At 39.2% G+C, this 25,288-nt stretch overlaps 1 protein-coding gene across 1 annotated transcript in view; it reads left to right on the top strand.

Annotated features, from left to right (window-relative positions):
* The window catches only part of LOC116320710 (protein phosphatase 1 regulatory subunit 1A), a 34,551-nt gene that overhangs the window by 2,188 nt on the left and 7,075 nt on the right, over positions 1-25,288 (top strand). Inside the window, exons 2-5 of the mRNA XM_031740379.2 lie at positions 10,460-10,520; positions 20,649-20,686; positions 20,853-20,916; positions 22,721-22,903. Coding sequence (XP_031596239.1) covers positions 10,460-10,520; positions 20,649-20,686; positions 20,853-20,916; positions 22,721-22,903 — 346 coding nt within the window. The remainder of the gene's footprint in view (positions 1-10,459; positions 10,521-20,648; positions 20,687-20,852; positions 20,917-22,720; positions 22,904-25,288) is intronic.

The raw sequence follows: 25,288 nt of genomic DNA, 5'->3' as shown, positions 1-25,288 counted from the left end.
CTCTTATGAAAATACCCAATTTAAAGGGCACCAGGAGTGGCTGAATGATTTCATATGTATACGTTGTTAAAGTGAATTGTTAAATGTTGTCATTTTTATGCTTACCATCTCTATATTGTTTTAACTCTGTGATGAAAGGAATTCCTTTGTCTCTGACTGGCTGGAGAGGCTTTTATTGCAGATACATCCTATCTGGAAGATCTGTTTCTTGTGATGTTGCTTCCTGCTTTTATGACCCTTTTGGTCAGCAGGAGCACACACACACACACACACACACACACACACACACACACACACACACACACACACACACACACACACACACACACACACACACACACACACATATACATACAGTGCTTTGTCTTAGAACCATTTGGGGGGATTTTATGGTGGGCGTTGTTTTGCTGTGATGTGTATTGTGTGAACTGTTTTCCCAATAAAAGGCAGCAAGCGGAGGCCGGATTTGGGGTCATTTTGTGGTAGACACCGACGAGGCCTCCCTTGCAAGTAAATCGATCGATCGCTGTTGCCTTGTTTTTCTTTCACGGGAATAAGTCCTGGGGTCAGCGGGGTCTAAGTTCAGACCCAACATACGTATTAAACATGTGCTAAATCTAAAGCTAGCTTATTACCTGTGGTAGATTTTGGATATATTGGGCAGTGCTGTCCACATATCCTTTTTTTCTTATGTTTAAGAATAACACTTTACTACAGGCAGGTGACAAATTACAGGATACCTGGAATAACCTGGATAAACCAGGGTCAAGCAGGACAAACCTGACTTTTAGGCTAACCAAAAGTTAGCACCACCCATGATGTCTTGAAAAAAAGTCAGTGGCACTTTTTTGTTCAGGAGTTTAATGTTCACTACTTAAAGCCACTTTAATATCTTTAAGACCGCTATCATCAAACTATAAGTTCAGGGAATATCATTTGGATAAACAGTACCAGTTCTGCGTTTGCTCCCAGCCAGCGAGCCGGGCTCTTACCCTTTAAAATTTGAGAATAGATTGCTATCATTTCAGCCTCAAGACTTCCCATGATTCATTTTCTAGATAAAACCGTGAGACGTGAGCACCAGTTATCCTGAGGGAAACTTGGGAGGGAGCCAGTTACTAAATGGTAGCTTGATTAGTCTTTCACTCTGTACCCAGGCTGGACGACCGATTTACAAATAAGAAACACTGCCAACTAGTTTCAAATGGTTATTTTGCTAAATCATGTAGCGCCTTCAAAATATGAGAAATGTTCTTAGTAGCTAACTTCAGCAGTACAGTGCGGTGGAATATAATGATTCAGAACCATAAAATGGAAATACCTTCAGGCAGCATGGGTAAAAGTTCAAGAGGGGGTCCATTATACTGTTGTAATAATGAACACGAGGTATCACAGGTGCTGGGATTTTTTTAATTGATTTTAAATGTAATAAAAATGGCCACTTTTCAAAGGTAAGGTGAAAACATGTTGGGTTGCACTGCTATAGAACTTACATATTGCATGACAGGTATTACACTGGTATTTGTATTCACACAAATGACTCTTTGTGCTGTGCTGTTATGGCATAAATGATTACCATTAGAGAAGAAGTTTGCAATAATTTTAACAGTTACTGAGTCTAAAAAACCAGATTAGGGTTGCAACAGGGCTTCAAACATCAGGGTTCTTGTAATCTCTATAAAATATAGAGATAATTGGAGATTATAGAGTTTTATAACTTATCTGAATACCTTCCATTAGTAAACAAACAAACAAACAATCTTTGTGTCAAACTGAGGCTGTTGGGATCTGGTCACGCTTCACACTCTCAAAATTTCTGCAGTGTATGTTCTTTTTCTCAACGTCCAGCTTTGCAAGGGTATCTGTAGGATGCAGACATAATTTCATGTGTCTGTCTTGTTTGTGTCTGAGTGTTGGGGAGTTGGTGTCCACCGTCTGTATTTATTCAGTTACACGTCTGATCCCAGGCTGCAGCCGTTCAATCTAAGACTTAAACGGCTCGCAGCCTTGTGTTTACCTGCTTTCTTTCACGGGCAGACAGATCTCCTTTTAGGTGTATATGAGTTAAACTTGCTTTACTTTTTCTGCAAAGACTCAAGAGAGTTCTTAGCTCACAGCCTCAGTAAGCATGACCAAAAGCTTGCCTGATTGCCACTGGGGCTTTACATTTTCAATTTATTCTAAGACCTCTACGAGTGGCCTGTTCAGCCTGTGTGGCAAGCTGGCGCCCAAGTGTGTGGTTATATATACTGAATATATATTTATTTATGTGTTTGTCTTTGTGTGGGTGTATATGAGACAGAGGAACAAATCAGACAGATGTAAAGAGAAAGAAAATAAACAAAGGGAATACCCGATATAATAAAAAAAGAAAGGAAATGTGTGTTTGTGTTTGCACGAGCTCGTACGAATGTCACACCAGGGGGTTTCACCCACGGTTCAGTAATCCCAGCAACCTGACACCTCCCAGCATGGTGAATCAGCCTCCGTGGAGAACTGTGCACCAGTCAGAGGAGCCTCTCCGACCCTTAATCACCAAAACACAAAACAAAAAAACCCCAAAAAACCACACACCCTCGCTCACTCCTCTTATCCATAATACAGCACAATCATCTCATATTATAGCCCTACATCTGACACTGGACCTGGCAGAGGCCAAGACCAGATGGTGTCACATGAACAGAAGCCGTTGGACTCAGGAAGGGTATCTATCCCACTCCCCTGACATTTACACACCTAATGCTTCTGTGACATAATAGGCAGCTGGGGGTTTGCACAGCAGCAACTACAACCACACCAAGAAGATGGAGGAGGCTGGGATTTGAGATGGGTGGTTTTTCTGTGTTGCAAGGTTTCTGCCACAAAAAGTTGTTAGGCACGGCAGCTGCGACCTGCCCGAGGGGAGAGGACAGGGGTTTGAATTTAATGTGCAGCGCTATCCACTATCCGCTCGCTAATTCTGTGGCCCTGAAGGAGCAGCAGAGCTGAATCAGTGCAGCTCTGTGTGATCTAATATTTTCTTGGCATTCTGCTTCTTAATTTTCTCTCTATGTTGCTTCAGTGAGTGTGGATGAAGGTAGTACTTTGATTCTCTTGCAGTAAATCAAAGTAGCATTTTACTTTATTCTAATATTAGCTAACACAGCTAATGTTAAAATGATTTTTGTGAGTTTGCACGTAAGCAGTAACTCACAGTTTCCTTATTTTGTGGAGCGTACCTGCCCTGAGCCAAGTGTAGAAACAGACCTCATATTGTCGTCCCAGTCGTGCAGTGCAGGCGCACCACAACGAGATTCTTCTTCCAAGAGCTACAGAAAATAATGTGCATATTTGTTACTTGCTCTTAGTGTTCTTTCAATGTTTTTATATTATTTATCATATCATTTATATAGATACATATACAGGTACATATTCTAGTATTTATTATTTATTGTAACAGTAATGGTCATAGCTTGATTGGCTATTTAAAGTAGCAGTTCAACAGTTATCGCTGACAGATGTAGAAAATTGTTTCTGCTTTAATTTCATCACATTGAATCCAGAATATGGTAATTGGGTGATAGCATCTGTTCTCTCCTGGGGGTTTTATGGAAGTCAGGGGGGAGTTTTATGTCGAGCACATAATTGGCATAATCGGACTGGGCAGTTTTCTGACAGATCCACCGTGGAGCTCTCCTGTACACGAGAACGTGGACACTTTTGAGTCATAGCTTGGAGCACAGGGCTACTTTGTGAACACCTCATTATCCTAAAGGCATAACAGGAAACCTGACAACACTGCAGTCCTGACTCACAGAAAAACCTTGATCCATCATCAGTCCAACTCATTATTTTACCACTTCCCCCGCTGCACTGATCGAGTCACACCAGACTGATTTCTGCTGTTGGATTACCGTTGAGGGAAATTATCTTCAGAGATGTGGGTTTGCCGATTGTGGATGAGGAAAGAACATTAGCTATCTCACTTTGTTTCAGTATTTATGCTAGGAAAAGCTAGCCCAGTGTTTCTAGCTGCATTTTGAGTGATGAACTTCTTGGCTTTCCCCGGGAGGAAACATAAAATTTAAAAGAAAAATTCACATATTCCTTTAGCACTGACTGAACAAATTATTACCACTCTTAAAACAACAGAAGATGTATGTTTATTAGTGAGGAATTAATTGGAGTATTTACAAGCTGATTAACATGAGTTGTTTCAGTTATAAACTACAAACTTTCTTTGCTTGTTGCAGGCTTAAGTGAAAGTAACAATCAAACCTTATTCATTGTCATGCAGAGAGCTCATATTAAACTCCATCATCTTTCATTTATATGAGCAGCGCTCGCTTGAAGAAGCTTCACTCATAAATGAAAGCAATATATTCCCTGTTTCGATGATGAATTGTGACATATTGAAATAATTTTATTATGGACAATTAAGTGCTGAGACAATGTCCGTCCTCGTGTTCCCCACGCAGGTGATCTTCATCCTTTACTGAGAACATAGCTATTAAACAGCTTTCCTTTATTGCCTCAGGGAGGCAATTTCCAGGAACAACCTTCAAGTACAGCAGATTATCAGTGGACATTATTTAATGAAGATGAATGCCATACTTACTACTGATTTGCACAATTAAAAAAATGCACATTTTGATTTGAGATGATCTTTAAACTTCTTCTCCGAGTAGTTTTGTCCAAATAAATGTAGACAAAGTGTCACAGATACGTCCCCATTTACACTTTACTGAAGCAGAGCACAGGAGCTGAAATCATGTTTCTAGCCTTTTCTAAACCAAACTAAGCTTTATTTGTTGTATGCTATCTGTCAATTTGGGCTGAATAAGCTGGCAATGCCATGTAGTCAGCTAACTTACCAGTGTACTGGTAACTGACTCTCTGGTTGTTAATAAATTACATTTTTAAAAAGCCTTTGGGGGATTCATCTATCCAGTACGTGCCATGTTGCATCCGATTATCACATTTTTAAGACAGGGGTGTCACTCTCAGCTCAACATTTGTCAGTGTGCAGAGATATTTAACTAAAAACAAGCTTAAATGTAACCAAATATAATATTTTTAGTGCCCTTACGAGGTCATTTTTAGTGCATGAACATTATCAGCAAATAATCAGCAAAAAAGAAACACAGGGGAGATTAATTCTATCACTCACAAGCCTGCAACTTAATGTTATGCACAAACCTGCAAGTTATGCAAACAGCATCACTCCAACTTTGAAACATGCACTTTGTAGGTCTTAAATATTCTTACTTTGGCTAATGCTGCCGCAGGTGATTTGTCAAGCCATCAATGCCAAGAGACACCATGTGTGTAATGGAGAGACGGTGATGGCATCTGACAAAGTGTACTGAAATATGGCCTGCATGACAACACTTAGTGGGGATTGGTAGGGAGCCTGCAGGCTCTCTATAAAAATTGCTCTTTAACTTGCAGCTTTCAAGTTGGTAGCAGAGATTAGCATGCTCATAACTGAGTAATTGTTCTCCATTTTGTTATAGATTGTCTCAAATGCTTTTAGAGTTCAAGTGTGAGAAGAGAAGTGTCTCGCTCTTTGAGGAGGCTCCATGTAAAACTGTCCAAAGAAGCGTTTTGTTCCATTGTTAGTTTGATCACATATTATGCCTTTCATCTTGTCATTTAAAAGGGACAACATGGACCATCGTCTTAAAATAAGTATTGTACTCATTCAGAGCTGAGTTTAAAAAAAAGAAGACATTTTCCAGTCATTGCTTGAACGATAGCTGTTGCTGTTCCAGCATCACAAAATTAGCCTCACTTATATTGAAATCATTTATTATAAAAAAAATACTTTCTTCATGTATCATTAAGTCAAGAGGAAAAGAAAAAATCTAAAGGGGGATGTAATTATTCATTTTTAATCTTATTTTTGTACGTCCAAACAACTCGCGGGCATCGTTGTAAGAAGACTTTGACCCTACCGTCTTGTGGCCTGACCTACATTTACCAGTCAGAGGTGTTTTGTCGGCCGCTCCCCACACATCAGAAATACCAGGCATGCACAGCTTTTCCTGCCCACCCGTCACTTTCAAGGCTGTTTTTGTTCGTTGTTGTGAAGAGCGCAGAAGTGCATTTTAAACGGACTGTGGATTGAAAGGCAGGCATGGCGTTTTGAGGGGGGTGAGCAGTCCAGTAAGCTGGGTTATTTGTGCGAGTGAAGGATCAGTGAGTTTGCTCTGCTGCCGGGTGAGAAGAATAATAATGTCTCTGGGAATAATCACTTCTACACAGCCATGCCTGTTTGTGCTTTAATGTGAGCTGGCGGGGTGGATTTTCTGAAATGGTAACAAAACACACACACACACACACACACACACACACACACACACACACACACACACACACACACACACACACACACACACACGCGGCTAAAATATTAGTGCAAGATTTATAGTATACACAAGAGTATTTTTCTATTGTGGCTTTCTTGATTCTGAGCCCTGCTTCTCATGAGGCTAAGTAAGCTGCAAACATACCAGATAAATCAATTAAGATAATATGTATTCTTCAGGGAAGAAATCACTTAAATTACTTTGAGAATGTAAAATTTATTGTCATTTAAAGGGACATTCCACAAAATTAGCTGCAGTTTTGAGTGCTATTCCTAGGAAACCTTCCACATGGGATCAGCAGTATAACACAGGTCTCAGTCACACAGATTTAGAGACCAGCCACCCACACCACCTGGCAACCTCTGCTCCCTAAGGACAAATGTGAATTCTCCAACCGGTTGGTGAGGGGTTTCTGGAAGCTGCTCGTGGTCATCAGGTGACCAAAAACCTCCTTTCGATTGCTTTGATCGCTAGTTTGCATGGAAGATGCTGACTAGTCTGCTGGCACTCATCAGCTAACCACCAAGCGGTACTGAAATATTTCCATTCATTCTGTGTAAGGCCACATCGGTGCACATTTTGCTTTCTCAGTGAGATTTTAACAGAAAACAAAGAAAAGCGGTAACCTGCAGTCAGACAAGAGGGCAGTGATGACTGCTCAGTGCTTCATTCGGTTGTCTTGGCTATTTGGCAGTTAATTTTGTATATGATTTTTTACTGAACAGATACTGTCCTGCATACTGGCAGAGAGCACAATGGTAAAGTGGTGAGAATTGTTGGCTCACAGCAAAACAGTTCTGGTTTTGAGCCTGCTTGTCAGCTCAGGTCATTTTGTGCAGAACGGCTAAAGTAAAGGTGTGGATCAGTGGCTGTGCTTCTCTCTGTATTAGTGCTGTGATGGACTGCTGACCTGTCCAGACTGCACTTGGCTTTACACCTGATATCAGCTCGATGAGCATCAGTGACAACAGATGGATGAACTGACTCTCACAAAATTAGCAATTTGGCTGCTTGGATTTATTTGTTTTTATGCACAACTAAAATCTTATCCAATTGACACAATTTTCACACAATCGTTTGCAGAGGAGCCAGCTTGTGTGTTGACACAGCGATTACTGTGAAAGCATACTACCTTGAGCATTTATACAACACAAGAGAGATGAAAAAAATCACAAGCCTAAAGAGAAGGCTGCAGTCACAGGAAGCTCTCACTGAAAAGCTGGCATGTGTCTCAGGATATGAGGTCAGCAATTTTCTCCAAAGTGAAGTGTTCAAAGCAGTAAAATATCTGCCTGTATGTTAACAGAAAGAAAAGACACTCGGCGTCTCCTCTCATTCAGAGCTTTCTTGTGCTCCATGGTAGTGATTTCAAAGGCAATGAAGCCTCTTCAAATCTGAATACCCAATTAGACTTTGCTGCAGCGATACAACTGACTCTGCTCATTTTTCATTACTGCACATTATTTTGCTAGTTACATCTGTATTCCGTGTCTTTACGGAGTGAAGCTAATCAATTTAGGTCTATACCCGTGCACAGCTCCAATAGCTGATTTATTATATGTGAGTCAGCTCAGGGGAAATATTGCTTTTGCAATAACAAAGTCTGCAGAGACCAGATAGAGCAACAATCCAGAAGAAAAAAGTCTAAAACAGCTTGTGCATTTTTCAGCCACAGGAAGACTTGAACTCAAACCTGTGCCACTGATTTAATCACTGATTCTCATCTGACATATTTGTTATCATTTGTATTTGTTTTTCTCTGATACATCTTAAGATATCGTTGAAACTCCCAATTTTTGATCAAATTTGGATCTTCAGAAGTCTTTCGCTACTACCCCATTTAAATTGTAACAAGAATTACCATGTGATGCCACACTGTGTAGCCTGAGGTAGACTGCTCTGTTTTCAGTGCACGAGCAGCATTTAGGAAAGATGCACCGAGGACAGAAGCAGACGTGACACGCAGCATTAGTCAGCAACCCTGTCTGCTATGTCTGTGCTTTTGTGTGCACCTGTGTTTGTGAATAATTGACTGTCTGTTTAAATTCATGCTCTGTTTAAATTACTATATCACAGCCATTTTATGAACAAAATATAATTGAAATGTCATCATTTGATTTTGAAGCCAAAGGGAAATTAGCAAGCTAAGAAAGGTACTGTACTCACTTCATTCGACAACTGCATGTCTTTGCTGTCATGTTGGGTGTAAAACGATGCATCAGCAGCAAGAAAATGCAGTTTAGGTTGTGGGACTTCTTTGGAAATGTGGGTAGATTAAAGCCACCAGTCCAGTGGGTCTGTGTTATGAGCTCAGAAGTGTAGAAATCTTTGAGAAGAAACATTTTCCCATTGAAAAGTCAAACGTTATACTCAGTGTCGGACATATTGAGTCATTTTACAAAACACACCATATCTGGATATCATAATCGGCCAACAAAGGGCATGATGTTTATGTAATGTTTTCGTCGTTAACATTTTTTGATGTGGTTCATGCATTCAGCAGCCAGTTTGTTAGGTGCACGTTTTCAACTGCTCATTAATTCAAATATCTAATCACATGTCAGCAACTAAGTGTTAGGCATGTAGACACTGTCGAGATGATGTACTGAAGTTTAAAACGTGCATCAGAATGGGGAAGAAACGTGATTTTACATGTGGCATGGTTGTTGATACCAGACAGGCTGATGCGAGTTCTTCAGAAACTGCTGATCTGCTGGGATTTTCCTGCACAACCATTTTTAGGGTTTACAGAATATGGTCAGAAAAAGAGAAAATACAGCAGCAGCTCCCTGGGAGAAAAAGCCTTGTTGATGCCAGAGGCCATGGGATAATGATCAGACTGCTTTAAGCTGATAGGAAGGCAACACTAATTCAATCAACCACTCATTGCAAGCCAAGTATGCAGAAGAGCATCTCTGAATGCACAACATGTTGGACAATGAAGCAGATGGGCACAGAACACCGTACCTCACCTGCTGTCACACAACTAAGAACAGGACACCGAAGCTACATTTCTGACCCGCTCACCAAAACTGGAGGATAAAATACTGGAAAAGCATTGCCTGATCTGATGAATTTCAATTTTTCAACATAAAATCTTGGTTTGAATCACCTGTTCAGGCAGGTAGTGGTGTAATGGTATAGAGCAGGGGTAGGTGACTCCAGGCCTCGAGTGCCGCTGTCCTGCAGGTTTTAGATGTGTCCTTGATCCAAAGCAGCTGATTCAAATGGCTAAATGACCTCCTGAACATGTTGTGAAGTTCTCCTGGTAATGAATTAATCATTTGATTCAGGTGTGCTGACCCAGGGGTGAGATCTAAAACCTGAAGGACACCGGCACTCGAGGCCTGGAATTGCCCACCCCTGATATAGCGGATATGCACATTTTGTGGCCCTTAGTCCCGATTGTTCTGATGGTTCCTTCATTAGGATAATGTGCCTCCACAGTCACTAGATTTCAATCCAATAGAGCACCTTTAGGATGTGGTGGTACATGATGGACACCATGGATGTGCAGCTAACAAATCTGCAGCAACTGTTTGATGCCATCATGTCGATATGGACCCAAATCTCTGAGGAATGTTTCAGGCACATTGTTTTTAAGATGAAAGCAGCTCTGAAGACAAAAGGGATCCCACACAATATTAGTAAGCTGTAGCTAATAACGTGTAAAGTCAGTGTGTTTCATACAGAAATACAAAATGCATGTACTTTCATATTTTGTCCCAGAATGGTCTATAGCACAGTCCACATGTTAAGTGCCAAGAAGCAAGTAGGAGGCAGCATGCTGCCCTGCTGCTCTCAGTGCTCAGCACTGCAGGATTGCTGTTGTTCAGCTAAGGCATCTTCAGAGTGTTTAACTACCAAACACAAAGGTCCAGGCTGGTCTGACAGTGTCATACAGAGAAAAGGGATACTGTATTGATCATCGGGCAAACAAATATGAGAAATTGCTGCACTGCTGTTTAGCATTTTGATTGGTAGAAAAAAAAGCATAAAAATTGATGGGCATGGCTGTGATAAGGTAAAACATAAATGCTTGAGGTCTTTTTCAGTCCAGTAAAGATTAAAGTCTCACTTTAAATTGTCAATTTTTCGACCTTTTTCAGATCAGAAGACGAAGACCCACGCCTGCCACTTTAGTGGCATCCAGTGATCAATCATCACCAGGTAAGGAAACCCAAACACGCACACTATATTTGTCACTTGTGCATCAACTTACTCTGTGTTCATTATCTGTGGGCTGACATAATGACAGAGGTTGTTAAGAAAGCAGACTGTAATCATGAGGTTGGCTTTCTTTAAGCACACGGGAGACATACATACAGTTCTGAGAGGTTTGGTTTGAGCAGCAAGCAGCTGAGAGATGATATTGTGCTTTTACACCTGCAAAGTGTTGCTAACTATTTTATCCCCTATTGTGCTAAATGACAGGTGAGCAGCAGTCATTCACATTACAGAGGACTCTTATCAGGTGTGTGCACCGTAGCCCATACTATATTCGTATAATGGAATTAAGCATTTTGCTGAAAGGCTCAGCTTACCTGCCAGAGTCCTCTTTGTTTGCACCCTTTTGAGTGACCTCATTCAAAATTATGAGATAACTGCATTTTTTACTCAAGGCTGAATTCAGTCTTAGAATAAAAAAAAAAAAAGCACTGCTGATCCATTCGGTCATTTGTAAGCAGACTCATTCATCTTTGCTCGAGTGTGTGCACATAAAGGCTTCAAGGTCACTCAGGTACCATTTCCATTATTTTGGGTGAAACCATTTTTGGCTTTCACCTTGAGAAAGGTGGTTTAGGTGCTTTCGTCTCTTTTTTTTATGTTATGGTAACGAAGCGTCCCCTTAATCAGAAAAGTGAAGAGTTAATAAAACTACACAAATAGAGTTTGTGCAGTTTCACAGATATCACAGCTACATGCCTAACCTCCCACAGCTCACAGCCAAGCCTGTAATTCTAACCTTAAAGCACTTCTTCACTAACAATCTTACTATGAGGGGCAAAATTAATTCAGGCCCACTCTCAATCAAATTACCTCAGTTCCAGTACTGTATTTTTCACACTGATATCTTCTCCTGCTTGTTGTGACGTTGCATCTAAACTCTGTCATGCACCAAATGAATCTTCCTGCTGCAACAAAGCAAGATAAAACAGCCTCGTGCGCGTCCTCTCATGGGATCTAATGATCAAACACAACACTGGACCTCTTGAGAGTTATGCTGTTATATGAGTCATGCTTCCCCGCTGCCTCTGCTTTGCTTTGTTCTGTGAGTGTGTAATGTGACCTACTGCAGAATTAACAGATGATCAGCAGGGAATGGAGCAGAAACAGTCATTTTTAGGTGAGGAAACTGAGGGTTATACTCTCTGCTGAGTAAGAAAAAAAACAAGTGTTTTGCTTCGCTGAGGACAGATACAGGAAACACAACTATTATTTTTTTCATATGAAAGCAGTTTATCACAGAAAGATGACATGTCTTTGCTTTTTTATCTTGCAAAGAACAACAGTCTAATTTGAACAGATTAAGAATAGTGTTTCCTGTGATATGCCTGATGTCTGCAAACCACTGTGAAAGTGTGCTCATAAGTGCATGTGCCTCTGCATTTATTTGAGTCAGTAATTGGACACTGAGCATGTGCAGAGTCTCAAAGTCAACCTTGATCTCTGAATAAAAGTGCGGCGCGAACCCTCAACAATCCCCTTTGCTTTATAGATCAGAGACGAGAAAAGAAAAATAAGGAACTCAAGAGGGTGTGCAGAGGAGTGCAGCGGGCAAAGTCATTTTAGAAATAAAGGAATAGGAGTATGAATAAGTATGGACAAAACATGAAAACATAAAAGTGTCATTTGCTGACGTTTATATTTATTATACTGATTCCAGGGACTGGAGAAAAAAGAGAGAATATGTATGTGTGAATGAGGGGGAGACAGGTGGAAAGGTTAAGTCACAGGTATTAGAGGTAGTGAAGGTGAATGAGCTGATACACCTGGGGTCAGCCATCCAAAGCAATGAACAGTACACAGCAGAGGTGAAGAAGAGAGTGCAGGCAGGGTGGAGTGGGTGGAGATGAGTGTCAGGGGTGATTTGTGACAGAAAGACAGGAGCAAGAGAGAAGGGGAAGGTTTACAAGAGACCTGCTATGATGTATGGTTTGGAGATGGTGGCACTAACAAAAAGACAGGAGGTGGAGCTGGAGATGGAGGCAGATGAGCCGCTGTGCTGATCCCTGAAGGGAACACCCGATAGATGATACTGACTGCAGGCTTCTGATTTTAAATGTCTTTTAAAAAATTTTTTTCTTTCTAAACTTATTAAACGTACTACAGACCAAAAGGTCTCTTAGGTTCCACAGAACCTTACAGGGGAGAAAGTTTTCTACTTATCCCATAATATGGATTTACCTTGTTTTGCCTTAGTGTCACTTAAAATGAGAAATGACTCAAATAGTCCTTAGTAAAGCACAGTTAGCTTGCTAAGCTGGTCTATTCCTGCAGCAGCAGCGATAGTTTTTTGTACCCAGAGAGAAGTGAGTGATTTCCTGGCAGATACACGTTGACAGTTTTTTACTCAGACACATCTTGTGACGCACACTGCTAAGACACTGTTGCACTACATGCCTCATACAGGTAGTGTTATTGTCACAATGGTCCCCATTTATAAGTACGCACTTTTCATTTCTACACTATGATTTTATAATAATAATTTATAGCAAATTATTCTCGTGGCTCCTTGCTGTGGTTTGTAGATCACTAGTGTTCCTTTCACACCACTTTAAAAACCACTAACTGAGATCTAACTGAGCAGAGAGATTGATAACTTCGCCTCAGGGAATTATAAAGTGTTTTCTATTTATCTGTATTTAGGGTGTAATAATATAGAAAGCAGATAGTCAAAAATATATATTTTTTGTTCTTTTTTTGTGGAAAAAACTGGGTACCAGTGTTGACCACAGGCAGTAAAAAAGCAGCCATCATAAAATCAGCCATTGGTTAGTGAAACCGAGTCGTGATATCTCGACTGGAGCTTTTTTAGCTGTTGGCCTCTTGATGTTTCAAAACAGGATGTAAAGAGCAAGAAGTGACTTTGAGAGCTCAGCAGGCTCGCCGGCTAAAAGCATTAGAATACCCTGGATAATCTTCTTTTTGAACACTATTGATGCCTTTATTTTATAAACATAACATAGCTGCTGGCTGGTTTCCCATAAACTTTTAAGCACTCCAATTTTATTTTATTTTATTTTTTTATTTTATTTTATTTTATTTTATTTTATTTTATTTTATTTTATTTTATTTTATTTTATTTTATTTTATTTTATGTAACCAAAGGATTCACCCCCTGCTGGCTGTTAAAAATCAGGCAGGCTTAAGGCATTTATCCATTGGCTTTACTTTCCAGCCCCACGAGCTACTCTTGTCTTTTCTGCTACCTGTGATCCTCACTAGCAGCGGCAAAGACTGACATCAAATCAGAGACAGAAATGTAATCAGAGCCCGAGACAGTTGTACGTGTGTGAGACAGAACACGGATGTGCAACGGAAAGGGGGATGGGGAGCACACATGACGATGAGGGAGAGGAGCTGTGCTGGTGCAGAATTGCTGTTCCCCACATCACACAGATTCCTGCATTATTTAATGTGCTGCAGATTGCTCTGTCCTGTGCACTGTGAACCCCAAAAGCACATCAGAGGAACAGCTATACAAAACTGGGACGCAGACTGCAGGCTAAATAATGAGGAAACTGAATTCATTACAAGCGAGTGACGAATTTTACTTCACTTTTCTCTGAAGAAGAGCTTTACTTACTCTTAGGGTGAGACGAGGAGACCTGAGTGAAATTAAAAAGAAATATTTGATTCATTACAGTAAATTAAACTTGCCATAATGGCTGCATCTGAAATTACATGCTGATTAGCATATTGAAAGTCTATGAGAGATTTTCTACCGTATCTCAAATTTGATTATAAACCCAATGGTGGCCCAAAAATCTCATCACATAATATTTATTGAATATTGCAGTATGCACAAATGGTACATCACACCTCCATAAATATCTACTGACTATGGCAGCTCTAATATTAGTGCTCTTTAATTAATGACTCAAGGTTTTCATTGCTTGTTGCATTAGTTTTTAAAAATGTGTTCACATTTCTCCAAATGCAAAAGAGCAGCGTCACTTATGGAACTCTTATATATGAAATACTTTAACTTTAACCAGATAAAATGAGCACAAGCAGCAGCAGCAGCAGCTTGTTTATGTAGGAGTGGATCCTGGCACCTGACACACTTTGGCACATTTAAAACTAGTAGGAATTTCCAACATGATATGATATGATATGATATAACCATATATATATGTGTAGTCTTCTGAATATTACACATACAGACCCTGTTTCACTAAGAATAAGACAAACTAAATAGCACACTCTTCACAGACCATACCACTTTTTAATCTCTCTTTGTGCACAAAGTAAAATAAAGTATTTATGTTACACTCTATTTTAATGCCATGGATGTTAAAAACAGCATGATCGTTGTGTTTATGTTAAGGAAGCTTTGTGTTGTGCTGTTTCTAGGCGCAGGACTAAAAACAACAACTTTAGGCAAGACTGAAAAATGTTTGTACCTAAGCCAAGTGACTGCTGACAAGAATACAAATAAGCATATTAAAACAAAAGAAAGCAAAACAAAAAAGAATGGCGCGTGGGTGTGTGCGCTGATTAAAATGCACATACTATTAATAATAAAATGTCAAAGTGGGTTTTCTGTTATATCCAAGAGGAAAGACACTTTTCTGATCAGTCTTTAGACACGGATCCTCAGCCCTTAAGCCTTTTTTCATTTTAACATTATACGGTTGTTCGAGTTTAAACGGTTGATATCTGCCTTATGCATTAAGTGGCTGGGTGGTTTGTTGGGGATTGAGTGTAGGAGGAGGAACAATGTTGCCTTTGAAATTAAAAGGAGGCAGTTATTATTTGTGCACAAACCAAAGATTTCACCTCCCATCTTCTCTGCTCTTACCAAGAGTAACAAACTGCAACATAAACACAGAAAAACAAGCCTTTCAGAGAACAGTTTCTTTTTCATTTAATACAGGGCTGATTTTTCTTTATCAGATATACCAGGGCAGCTACAAACAGACACCAGCAGTGCATAGCTAAATTGGAGCGGCTTGGCAGAGTAAAGTGGAGGCAGAAGACCCTCTCTGTTCTCATCTGGCGTCGTGTCAGACAGTCAGCTGGGAGCTGCAGTGATAGACTCATCAGTGCTGAAAAGGCTTTTTTATTGGCCTTTTCTCTCATTCTGCATCACAGATGGGCCCAACACGAGACAAAACAATCTGAATATCAGCCATGTGAACAACATTTTTTCTGTTTTAACCAAGTTATTTTTTTAAGCTTTTGTACTGCTACACATTTTAATAGTTGTGCTGTTTGATTTATTTAAACGTTAGAAAACTTTGGCTTATCTGAAATACTAACTTAAATCATCATAAAACAAACAAAAAAAACTAAGATAACCACAAATACATTTTAGGCTTCAGTCTAAAATGTAAAATAGTATCCTGCTGCTTGAAGTGATGTCAGATTGATGTCTTTTGTATGAAGTTGTGTCCACTGAAGCGGTCGTTTTGTAACACCATGCGACGTCTCTTTTTGACGTCTACTGAACGTCCAATGTTGACATGCATGTACGGGCTGTTTATAGTCCAAACGTGGTCCTTTCAGTGTCAAACTTAGACTCTTATTAGATTTTATAATGCTTCTACATGTGTAGGCTCTGTAGTTCCACGTTTCCACGTCTGTGAAGGAATGCACATCTCCAAGATGGCGTGGAGTACTGACGCTAAAACAAAAGTGAGCAGCTGCTCGGTGGATTTCGAGCGGAGATGTCCCCAGCTTCTCACAGACAGTTTGCCAAATGTTCTCATCGACAACGACTGTCGAGCAGATAGTCTGGTTCATACACACTTGCACAAAATTCTCCTACTTTCAGTTGCAACTTCTCTCACAGCAGGCTAAAGACCACAGCCACATTCACTTCCTCTTACCAAGCTTTTCACACTGAAGCAGGATACCAATCTCACTAAAATAAAAACGAGCCATAATGCAAATGCTTTTTTAAACTTATTAAAAATATTGTACTCCTTTTAAAAGTTATTCAAAATTTTACATTTTAACATTTCAACATTTTTTATATTTCAACACATTTTAATAAATGGCAGTTTTAACCTCATTACAAATAAATATGTTTTTTTATTAATTAAAATAAATAAACCAGCAAAAGAAAAACAGGAAAATGTAAAATAACAACAAAAAACCCCACATGTACTGAATAAATTGGTAGGCTAACACATAATAAATCATGTTTGTTTCTAAATAGTCTGTATTCATTTGTATTCTGTTTATAGCAATGTTGATACTTGTAGATAAAAAAAATATTACATTAATTGATCATGTAAATTTTGTGCACCTTTCACAGATGTCTGCATGGTGTCCCAGTCCAAAGTTTAAATGTTGAAGCTCATTTTGAAGTCTAAGTTGGGTCATGGATGGACTTCCAAATTGTGGACCTAGTTTGGACGTCATATATGTCACAGTTTGCAAGGAAACATAAAACTGAACAACCTGAAACATGAAAACGTAGCTGGAGAGACACTGGGAAAGATGAACAGGATGACCAACAGGCATGATACACAGAAAGATACGCAGACACTCAGACAAAGAAGAGAACCACACACTAAATATACACACAAGGTAACATGGAAATGGCACACAGGAGGGAGACACAGCTGAACCTAATTAGACAAGACAACGGGGAAGCAAAACAGAATGCATGACCTGAGACATGGGCCTTCAAAGTAAAACAGGAAATACAACTGGCTCAAGGACAAGGACTTGAAGCTACAGAGGGGAGAGGGAGTACTGGGACCCCACATAAAAACAAAGATCAATAATAATACATAAACCAAAGCACTGGGTCACTGACCCAGGACCACCACAGTATAGATGTTCATAATTAGTCATGGACCGACAGACCCGATATAGACAAGATCTGCACATCTATCCAACATCCAATTTTTAGTGGGATCTGATTGGTGTCTATGAAATGTACACATTATAACACACATTAAAAGTTCATAGCTTCACGTTTTAAGATTTTGTTTAAGTTTCTAAACTTTGACTGTTTGTCACTGGAAGCAAACATTTTTCTTATTCATTTAAAGTTACTTTATACAAAACGAAAATAAAGATAATACCAGAAAAACAACTATCCTGAAGCATGTATGTGAAGAGGCATCATTTTAGTCTAAACCATGAGGTACACTTTATCAAATTTCCAATTTAAACTACAATAATATGTTTTTCTCCATCCACCTAACCCAGTTGTTTTTGTGCCCTGTCACAATAATTTTGCAACACGTCTATATTTCACATCATAAAACTGAAATATGATTGTTATTTGAGTAAACAACAAGATAATAGGACTGGCATATATTATTGTAGCTGTTATGCAATCAGATGTTACGAGCACATGAATCTGACGAGGGTCGCGTCACTGTTAGTCATAAGGTAGGCTTGCTCTAAAGCAAAATTAGCTTAACTGTCCTTCTGGGGACCATATTTTAAAAAATAAACAATATACTGTAAGTAATAGGAATTTGAACATAAACATAAGAAAGTTTTTAATTAGGGGCAAGGAAGCAGGGGACCCATTTCCCCCTAGCCTTCTGTACGCTTTTGCTAACACACGAGTCATGTCTGCTGCCTATGAGAAAAAATGCGGGTATAAGGTACTTCCATATCGGATCAAGGTAGCACGACTTCACTAACAAATGTGTGGTGGCACAGCGGCTGTGTCCATTCTTTACAGAAATGGTAAATGGACTGGTTCCTTTTTACTCACCCAGCTCTCAAAAGCACTTTTAGCTACAAGTCTTATTTACCCAACCACACTCACATTCATGCAGCACTTTTATCTATTTCATTTCATTCTCACACACACACACACACACACACACACACACACACACACACACACACACACGCTGCAGTCGATGCAATATGGGGTTCAGTATCTTAAGAATACTTCAGCATTCAGACTGCATAAGACTGTGGGCTCAATCCACCAACCTTCCAACTCCACCACCTGAGCCACAGGTGTTAGAGCGAGTATGGATATTGTTTTGTTGGTTTTTTTTCTGGCTAATGATAGCTAATGGTTTACACTCTACACAGAAATAAGGCCATAGCCTCTTACAGAGGCAACCGAGAGAGCTAGGGACAGTAAGAATCTTTAACCTCCTAGGACCTGGCGTCCACATATGTGGACATCACATCCACTTACGAGGACATTGTACTGCCACTGTTCTATTGACATCTTAGACGAATATCCTCATATGTGGCTCTCATTTTTCTCAGAAACAAATATCAGGTAAAAGTCTACAAGACCACCTTTTAACATGTATTTTCCATCTACCCATCTGTGGGATTGAAGGACATATTTACTCTAATGATAATATTTGCAGCCTCTCATAGCAAACACAGTGAGAAGTTTTAGTGATGCTGAAGAAACATAGAATACATGTATTTTTTCACTGATTATTTCAGACTGTTTTTTAAACGTGATCCGGAGACGTAAAGGAGAGCCCACAACTTAATATGAAAAACATCCATAATGTCATATGAACCTTCTAAAACTCCTGGGATGCTGTGTTAATAAGATTCAGTTTCAGGTGTCGGCACGGGGATAAATCTTTTTTTTAAATGAAATTTATTGGCTTTTATGCCGTGTTTCATACACCCCCATGCATGTGTGTGGTGAAGAGAGAGACAGACAGAGAGCGATGAAAAAAGAAACAAGCACATCAGTGGCATTTTTCAGCAGTCTAGCACATACTTTTTAGTGGGAATATTTTGGTGCACACACTCGCACACACAGTGCCTTCCCAGTGCCTGGGGATGCATAGGTTGCCAAGCAACAAGGTGGTGTCCTAGAAAAAAAAAGTTTAAAGCTGTAAAACGTAGATTTGGATCCAAGTTCAAAACGCTCGATATTGATCATGGTTAATGGTTTCACTGTACTCTGGTGAGCTGTATTTTCTTTCCTTCTCGGTTCTTCATTGTTTCGAACAGAGCCATGTTTCATATATTGATTTTTTTATTGAGTTTTTCTTCATCCCGTGAGCTTCAGAATTCATACTTCATATTGTGCTGGATCTGTCCTCTACTGCTAAGTAAAAACTGTATTCAAATAAACACTGCTGTAAAACTCTGTAAGTGATTAATTAGAAGTAAAAATCTTGCTTTTAAAATGTAATTTCAGTACAAGCACACAAGATGAGATAAGATAACTCTTTATTGTCATTGCACAGTTATACCTAGTACTGTCCAACATCAGCACTACGTACAACACAACACAACCCGACATGACACAGTACCTTAGTAATAAAATGAAGAATAAGTGTATGTGTGTTGCACACTGTTATTATTGCATATTAATTATTATTGCACCTTGTTATAAATATAAATATTATTATTGTTATTGTTGTCCCCCCCCCCAAAAAAAAAGTCCAGGAAGGTAGCCAGTCAGGTCATCTGTTTGCTGTATTATAGTATTATCAAATTAAATTGGCTTAACAACAAAGAATATTTCAGTGGTTCATAAAAGTTTTATACTTTATATGAACATATTTAAATTCTTAAGAATTTTATGCATATATAAGATATGAATAATTGCAGCAAACTAAGCTCTGCTCAAGAGTGCACCACAGTATGATGTATATTTATTTCCCTTTAAGAGTGTTGCATGTGCTTAGGTGTGTATCTGAGAACAGCTGTTGAGCATATACAAGGGTCTATTTGAAAGATGTAAGTGGATCATAAAAAGAAAATTCTGACATATGATGAAAAATAAAATATTATGACCAACAATTCTGGATAAAAATGGAGCAAACCATTTTGCAGTGCTTGTGGTTGCAGCGTGTCAGATAACCATCTGGCTGGAGGTCACCTTATATCCACTCTGCTCCACACTGTTCAAACACACAAGTGCTCCAGCGACGGTGCTCCAGCGACGGTGCTCCAGCGACGGTGCACTGTCACACTGAAGAATATGCTGTTAACGCAGACTGTGAAATACATGGAAACTTTCTGTGCAGTTATTATTCGTTTGTGTGTGTGTGTGTGTGTGTGTGTGTGTGTGTGTGTGTGTGTGTGTGTGTGTGTGTGTGTGTGTGTGTCTTTTCATAAATGTATCCTGTACTTAATCTACTGTTTGCTTTCTCATAGAAATTGATGAAGATCGTCTCCCAAATCAGCTGTACAAGGTAATCTAGTTACTTCTCTATTAAGGTCTGTTTTTGTTGTAACAAGATTACGAAAATGAAATTATGTGAATTCTGGGTTTCAGTTTTAAACTAGTTCTATGTTATAGTAATATCTTCAATCTAAGCGCTCTCTGCCCAGCTGACGTGCAGTGCTGATATTTCACAGGCAGCCTTGTTGAACTCCCCTCGGCAACGGCGAAAAGGGCAAAAGGGAACGCCTACGATGAAAGGTGAGCTGTGTTATAAGCATTGCCATCAATACTACAGTAAGTGTGATGCTGGTATTTTAAGTGTTATAGCACACTTTTGATGCTTGAGAAACAAAAGCAAAAGTCACATTTGGCTTTGGAAGACATCGCTTTATATGCTGTCACTACTTCACTGTAAGACAGTGAAGACTGCGGTAACAGCTGAAGGGACAAAGAAGGTTAGTAAGCTGCTCAAGTCAAAATGATAATAAATACCATAAACCAGTACTCTGTGTAATCTCTCTTAAGTTGTTGTGTGCTCTTTTGATAAAACACCAACTGATCATAAATGAGCTCTTTATGGCTAACACTACTCATTACCCCTCCCTGAGCCTGGTTCTGCCGGAGGTTTCTTCCTGTTAAAAGGGAGTTTTTCCTTCCCACTGTTGCCAAAGTGCTTGCTCATAGGGGGTCATATGATTGTTGGGTTTTTCTCTGTATGTATTATTGTAGGGTCTACCTTACAATATAAAGCACCTTGAGGTGACTGTTGTTGTGATTTGGCGCTGTATAAATAAAATTAAATTGAAATTGAGAACTATTGCAGTATATTAGTCAGTATTAAGGTTTTTTTTTTTATATATTGTTCAGCAAAGATCTGATGAAACTCTAGATAAATAATAAAGATATACTAACTAGCTGATGCCTCAGTAAGTGCATATGTTCAAAAAAGTTCATTTTTTGCACAAAATGAAAGATTTCCATTCACTAAGAAAGTGGCTTGCCAGTGTCAGCCGGATCACTCCACATTAAAACCTTTTAAACATTAAAATTGTAATAGAAGTAGTTTTCTAAAGGACTCAAATCCAAACTTTAACCAAATAAAAACATCCAGTGGAAGTCCAGGTGTTCTCATATAAGTTGATGACATGTTTTTATTGGTGTTGAGTGTTATATTTGAAGCCAGTCAGTTATGCACTCGATCCAACACTCATTCATTATCCCATTGTCTTATGAGAATTCCTCCCAGTTTTTATGTTTTCAGTTTAAAAAGTGGGTGTGTAATTTTGAGATTAAGGTCCTGCACCACATGAAACAGGCAAATTATTTATTTATCTTTATTTCTACTTTTATGGGGTACTTGGACCCAGCAATGTAATGCAAATCCACTTTTAAGAGACCAATTGAGCTTACACACAAACACAACATGGAAATGGTTTTATGCAAACTACATGCAATAACATGGAGCGTTTACGAAAAGTGAATCAAGAGAACATTAAAGACGAGATAAAAGAAATCGGAAGCTCTAGGATATTTCCTTTTCAATTAGTTTTACAGCTAAACTGCATGCTCTGAGTGTGATGAGTCAGTTCTTGCAGAGGAGATAATCAGTGTGCTTTAGTTTCCTACTACAAGGGGATTAAAACTAATAAACCACAGATGGAGGAGGCCGGAGACGGCGATTAAAGAATTCATATCCAAACTCTGATGTGTCTTTACCTGCCCTGTCACTCCAAACTGTGCAGGGGGTTAATTAAATGTTGCCAGTTTATTAGATTCTTAACCCACAATATGTTTTCCACCTACACTTCCTTTCATTTCTGTTACCTTTGTGCTATTCATGACCCATCTTTTCTCCCATTGGCTGCCTTCATCTCACACCTCTTTCTTTCCTTACTCTCACCTCCCTAGTGATTTTTTTGCATTTAAATTCACCCTTTAACTTCAATATTCCTACAAACCCACCTCTTCTCCCATTGCAAGATACCTCTTCCACTTATCTAACCTCTTGTCATTTTCGTCTTCTCTTCCTTGCTTTTCTTTTATCTCTTCTGTTTCCTCCCAGAGCTACAGTTCCTGGTAGAGCACCACCTGTACAGGCAGCAGCAGGGAGCTGGGGACGAATGCTCCTCAGAGAGCTGCCTGTCAGACCGGCCCAGCCCCGACTCTGTGCCCACGGGAGAGGAGCTCCCACACGACGATGAGGCCACTGCAGAGGCCTTTGAGAAACTGCGTTGCCAAATGGAGGGTATGTGTGGAGGCTGTCAAGGAGGATTTAATTTGTGTGCTTGCAGCTGCTTATTCAGCAACAGAGACATCCTTAAAAATCTGCTACAGTACTAATTTAGGCACAAAGACTAACACTCAACACTTGGTCCACTGAGACCTACCGTATTTCTGTGTTTATGTTGATTTTCCCTTAAGATAATCTTCAGTGAATATGGTCATGAGTGAATATTTATCTACCTCTACAACCCATCAAATCCATCATATTTTGGAGTGATAGTGGATTTCAGTAGGTAGGAGTAATTTGCAAATAACGGGTAAAAAATACCCTCTAATACTAACTACATTACATACCGCCATGTTTAGCGACAAGTAATCATTATTTCCATTATTACATCGGACAGAATGATCCGCCCCTTCGTCTGCATGCATTGAAAAGCCTGAAGCTCAGAGAGCCGCAGAGAGATCCCTCAGCTGCAGAACAAAGAAGGCACCAATACCAACAGACATGACATTGACAAAGTGACAGAATGAAAAGGTGTTCTGCAAAACAGCTTCGAGTGGCAGCTATAGGCGTGGAAAAGCGGCTATAACTGTGCACCCTATGAGGATTGTTAGCTGAATATTGCTCAGCCTCAGTGCCATTAGCTGTTTTTCAATCCTGTGCTTCCCAACCCTGCAGATCAAACTCCTCCAAAGGGCATAAGAGCATATTTCTGAGAGGTCCTACGATTGTTGATGGATGATTCATTTTTGGATTTTTTCCTCTTTTCCTGTTTTTTGTTAGATATTTTTTCTCTTCGGATTTCAACAATTATTTCAATTAATTATCTAACAAGATTTTATAAAACCCTGTGATGGACTGCAATCAAAATACTTTTTACTTTTTACATTCACACTCACAGTCATACAATGTTTTGTTGTTAAAATGCCTTTAATTATTTTAATTATAATGCTCACACTCTGACGGATAAAACAGAGACAATTTGGGGTTCTGAACATTTCTTCATGCAGACTGGAAGTACTGGGAAACAAACTACTCACCTTCTATTTGTAGCCAACTCAACTTCTACTTCCTCTCCCTTATTTGGACATGAATATAATACTTGTGTAAATCTGCTTGGTTGCTTTTGATTTTTGTATCTCAGTCAGTCAGTGTAGTATAAGAGGGAATAAATATTGATTACAAAACATGAATTAATTTATGAATAAAGCCTGAAGGGTGACTGTGGGGAAAAAAAGGTTATAGGAAACCAATGAAAGGACATTTATGAAGCAGTATGAAGGTCCTAAAGTGGAAGGAGAAGATAAGGAGGCCAGTTGTATGTGTGGCATCATAAAAAGAAAGCTGAACATACTAAAGCTGAAAATACAAGAAATAACAAACACAGCACATTAATAGGAGTCCAGAGTGTTGGATAAGGGGAATAGGGATAAAAGTAAAGCAGAAAATGAGGCAAGAAACATTAAGATGTCTGGAAGGAACGTATGTAAATCAATGATGGATCAGGAGAAAAGGGGGAGGGTAGACGTGAAACGAAGGCATCAGATAAAAATGGGAGAATATGAGGAAATATGCTTAAAAGAAAAGTCAGAATTTAAAAGAATTGTTCATTTTCTTGTCACGATGTGAAGAAGAACCATATTTGTCTCAGTATCGTCAATAATAATTTAGCTAGATGCTTGTTTAGTTTAGCATGATAGACGAGATGGAATAAAATAGGAAACATCTAGTACAAATAACATAGTTAGCTTAACATAATTAGTATATTTTAACTTTTATGTTATTTTGATGACATACTATAATTATGATGACACAAGGTTTATCATGCAACAAATTCGGGACAAAAATCATTTAAAATGATTTGATATAAAGAAAACGTGTTACAGCAAGTATAACCATCCCTGTTCACGAGGTTCACTTTGCTCTCCAGATAAGGAAACACTTTCTCTGCATTATCAAAGAGCAGCTCGGCTGTCCTTGAGGTCCTTTTTAGAGCCAAAACAAACAGCACCAAAAAAGTTAAATAGGTCAGCGTGCTCCCAAAGGCTCCATCAGGAATTAACTTTTTCAGCCTCCAGTGAAACCTCACCAAACACAGGGTTTCACTGCAGAAACCATTAGCCATACTCAGATCGTTTGGTTTTGATATTTTGTCAGATTGTTGTAATATTCATTACTAATGTTGAATCTCCTTTAATAAAAAAAGCACTTCCTAGATCAAAGCAGCGCCATAACAGATACCATCTCCTGTCTTTGCCAACTGCTTTTGTCCAATGACAAAAACAGAGGTGAGTTTTTCGGGTCAGGGACAACAATTCAGTGTAATGGAAGGTGGATACCTGGTCACGGCACACACTGTGTACACTTTAGTAATTGGGCAGGACTAATGCATCATGAGTGGAC

This window comes from Oreochromis aureus, linkage group 5, assembly GCF_013358895.1.
Source record: "Oreochromis aureus strain Israel breed Guangdong linkage group 5, ZZ_aureus, whole genome shotgun sequence".
NCBI lineage: Eukaryota > Metazoa > Chordata > Actinopteri > Cichliformes > Cichlidae > Oreochromis > Oreochromis aureus.
The sequence above is the reverse complement of the archived record's forward strand: the minus strand, read 5'-3'. Positions and strand labels throughout refer to the sequence as shown.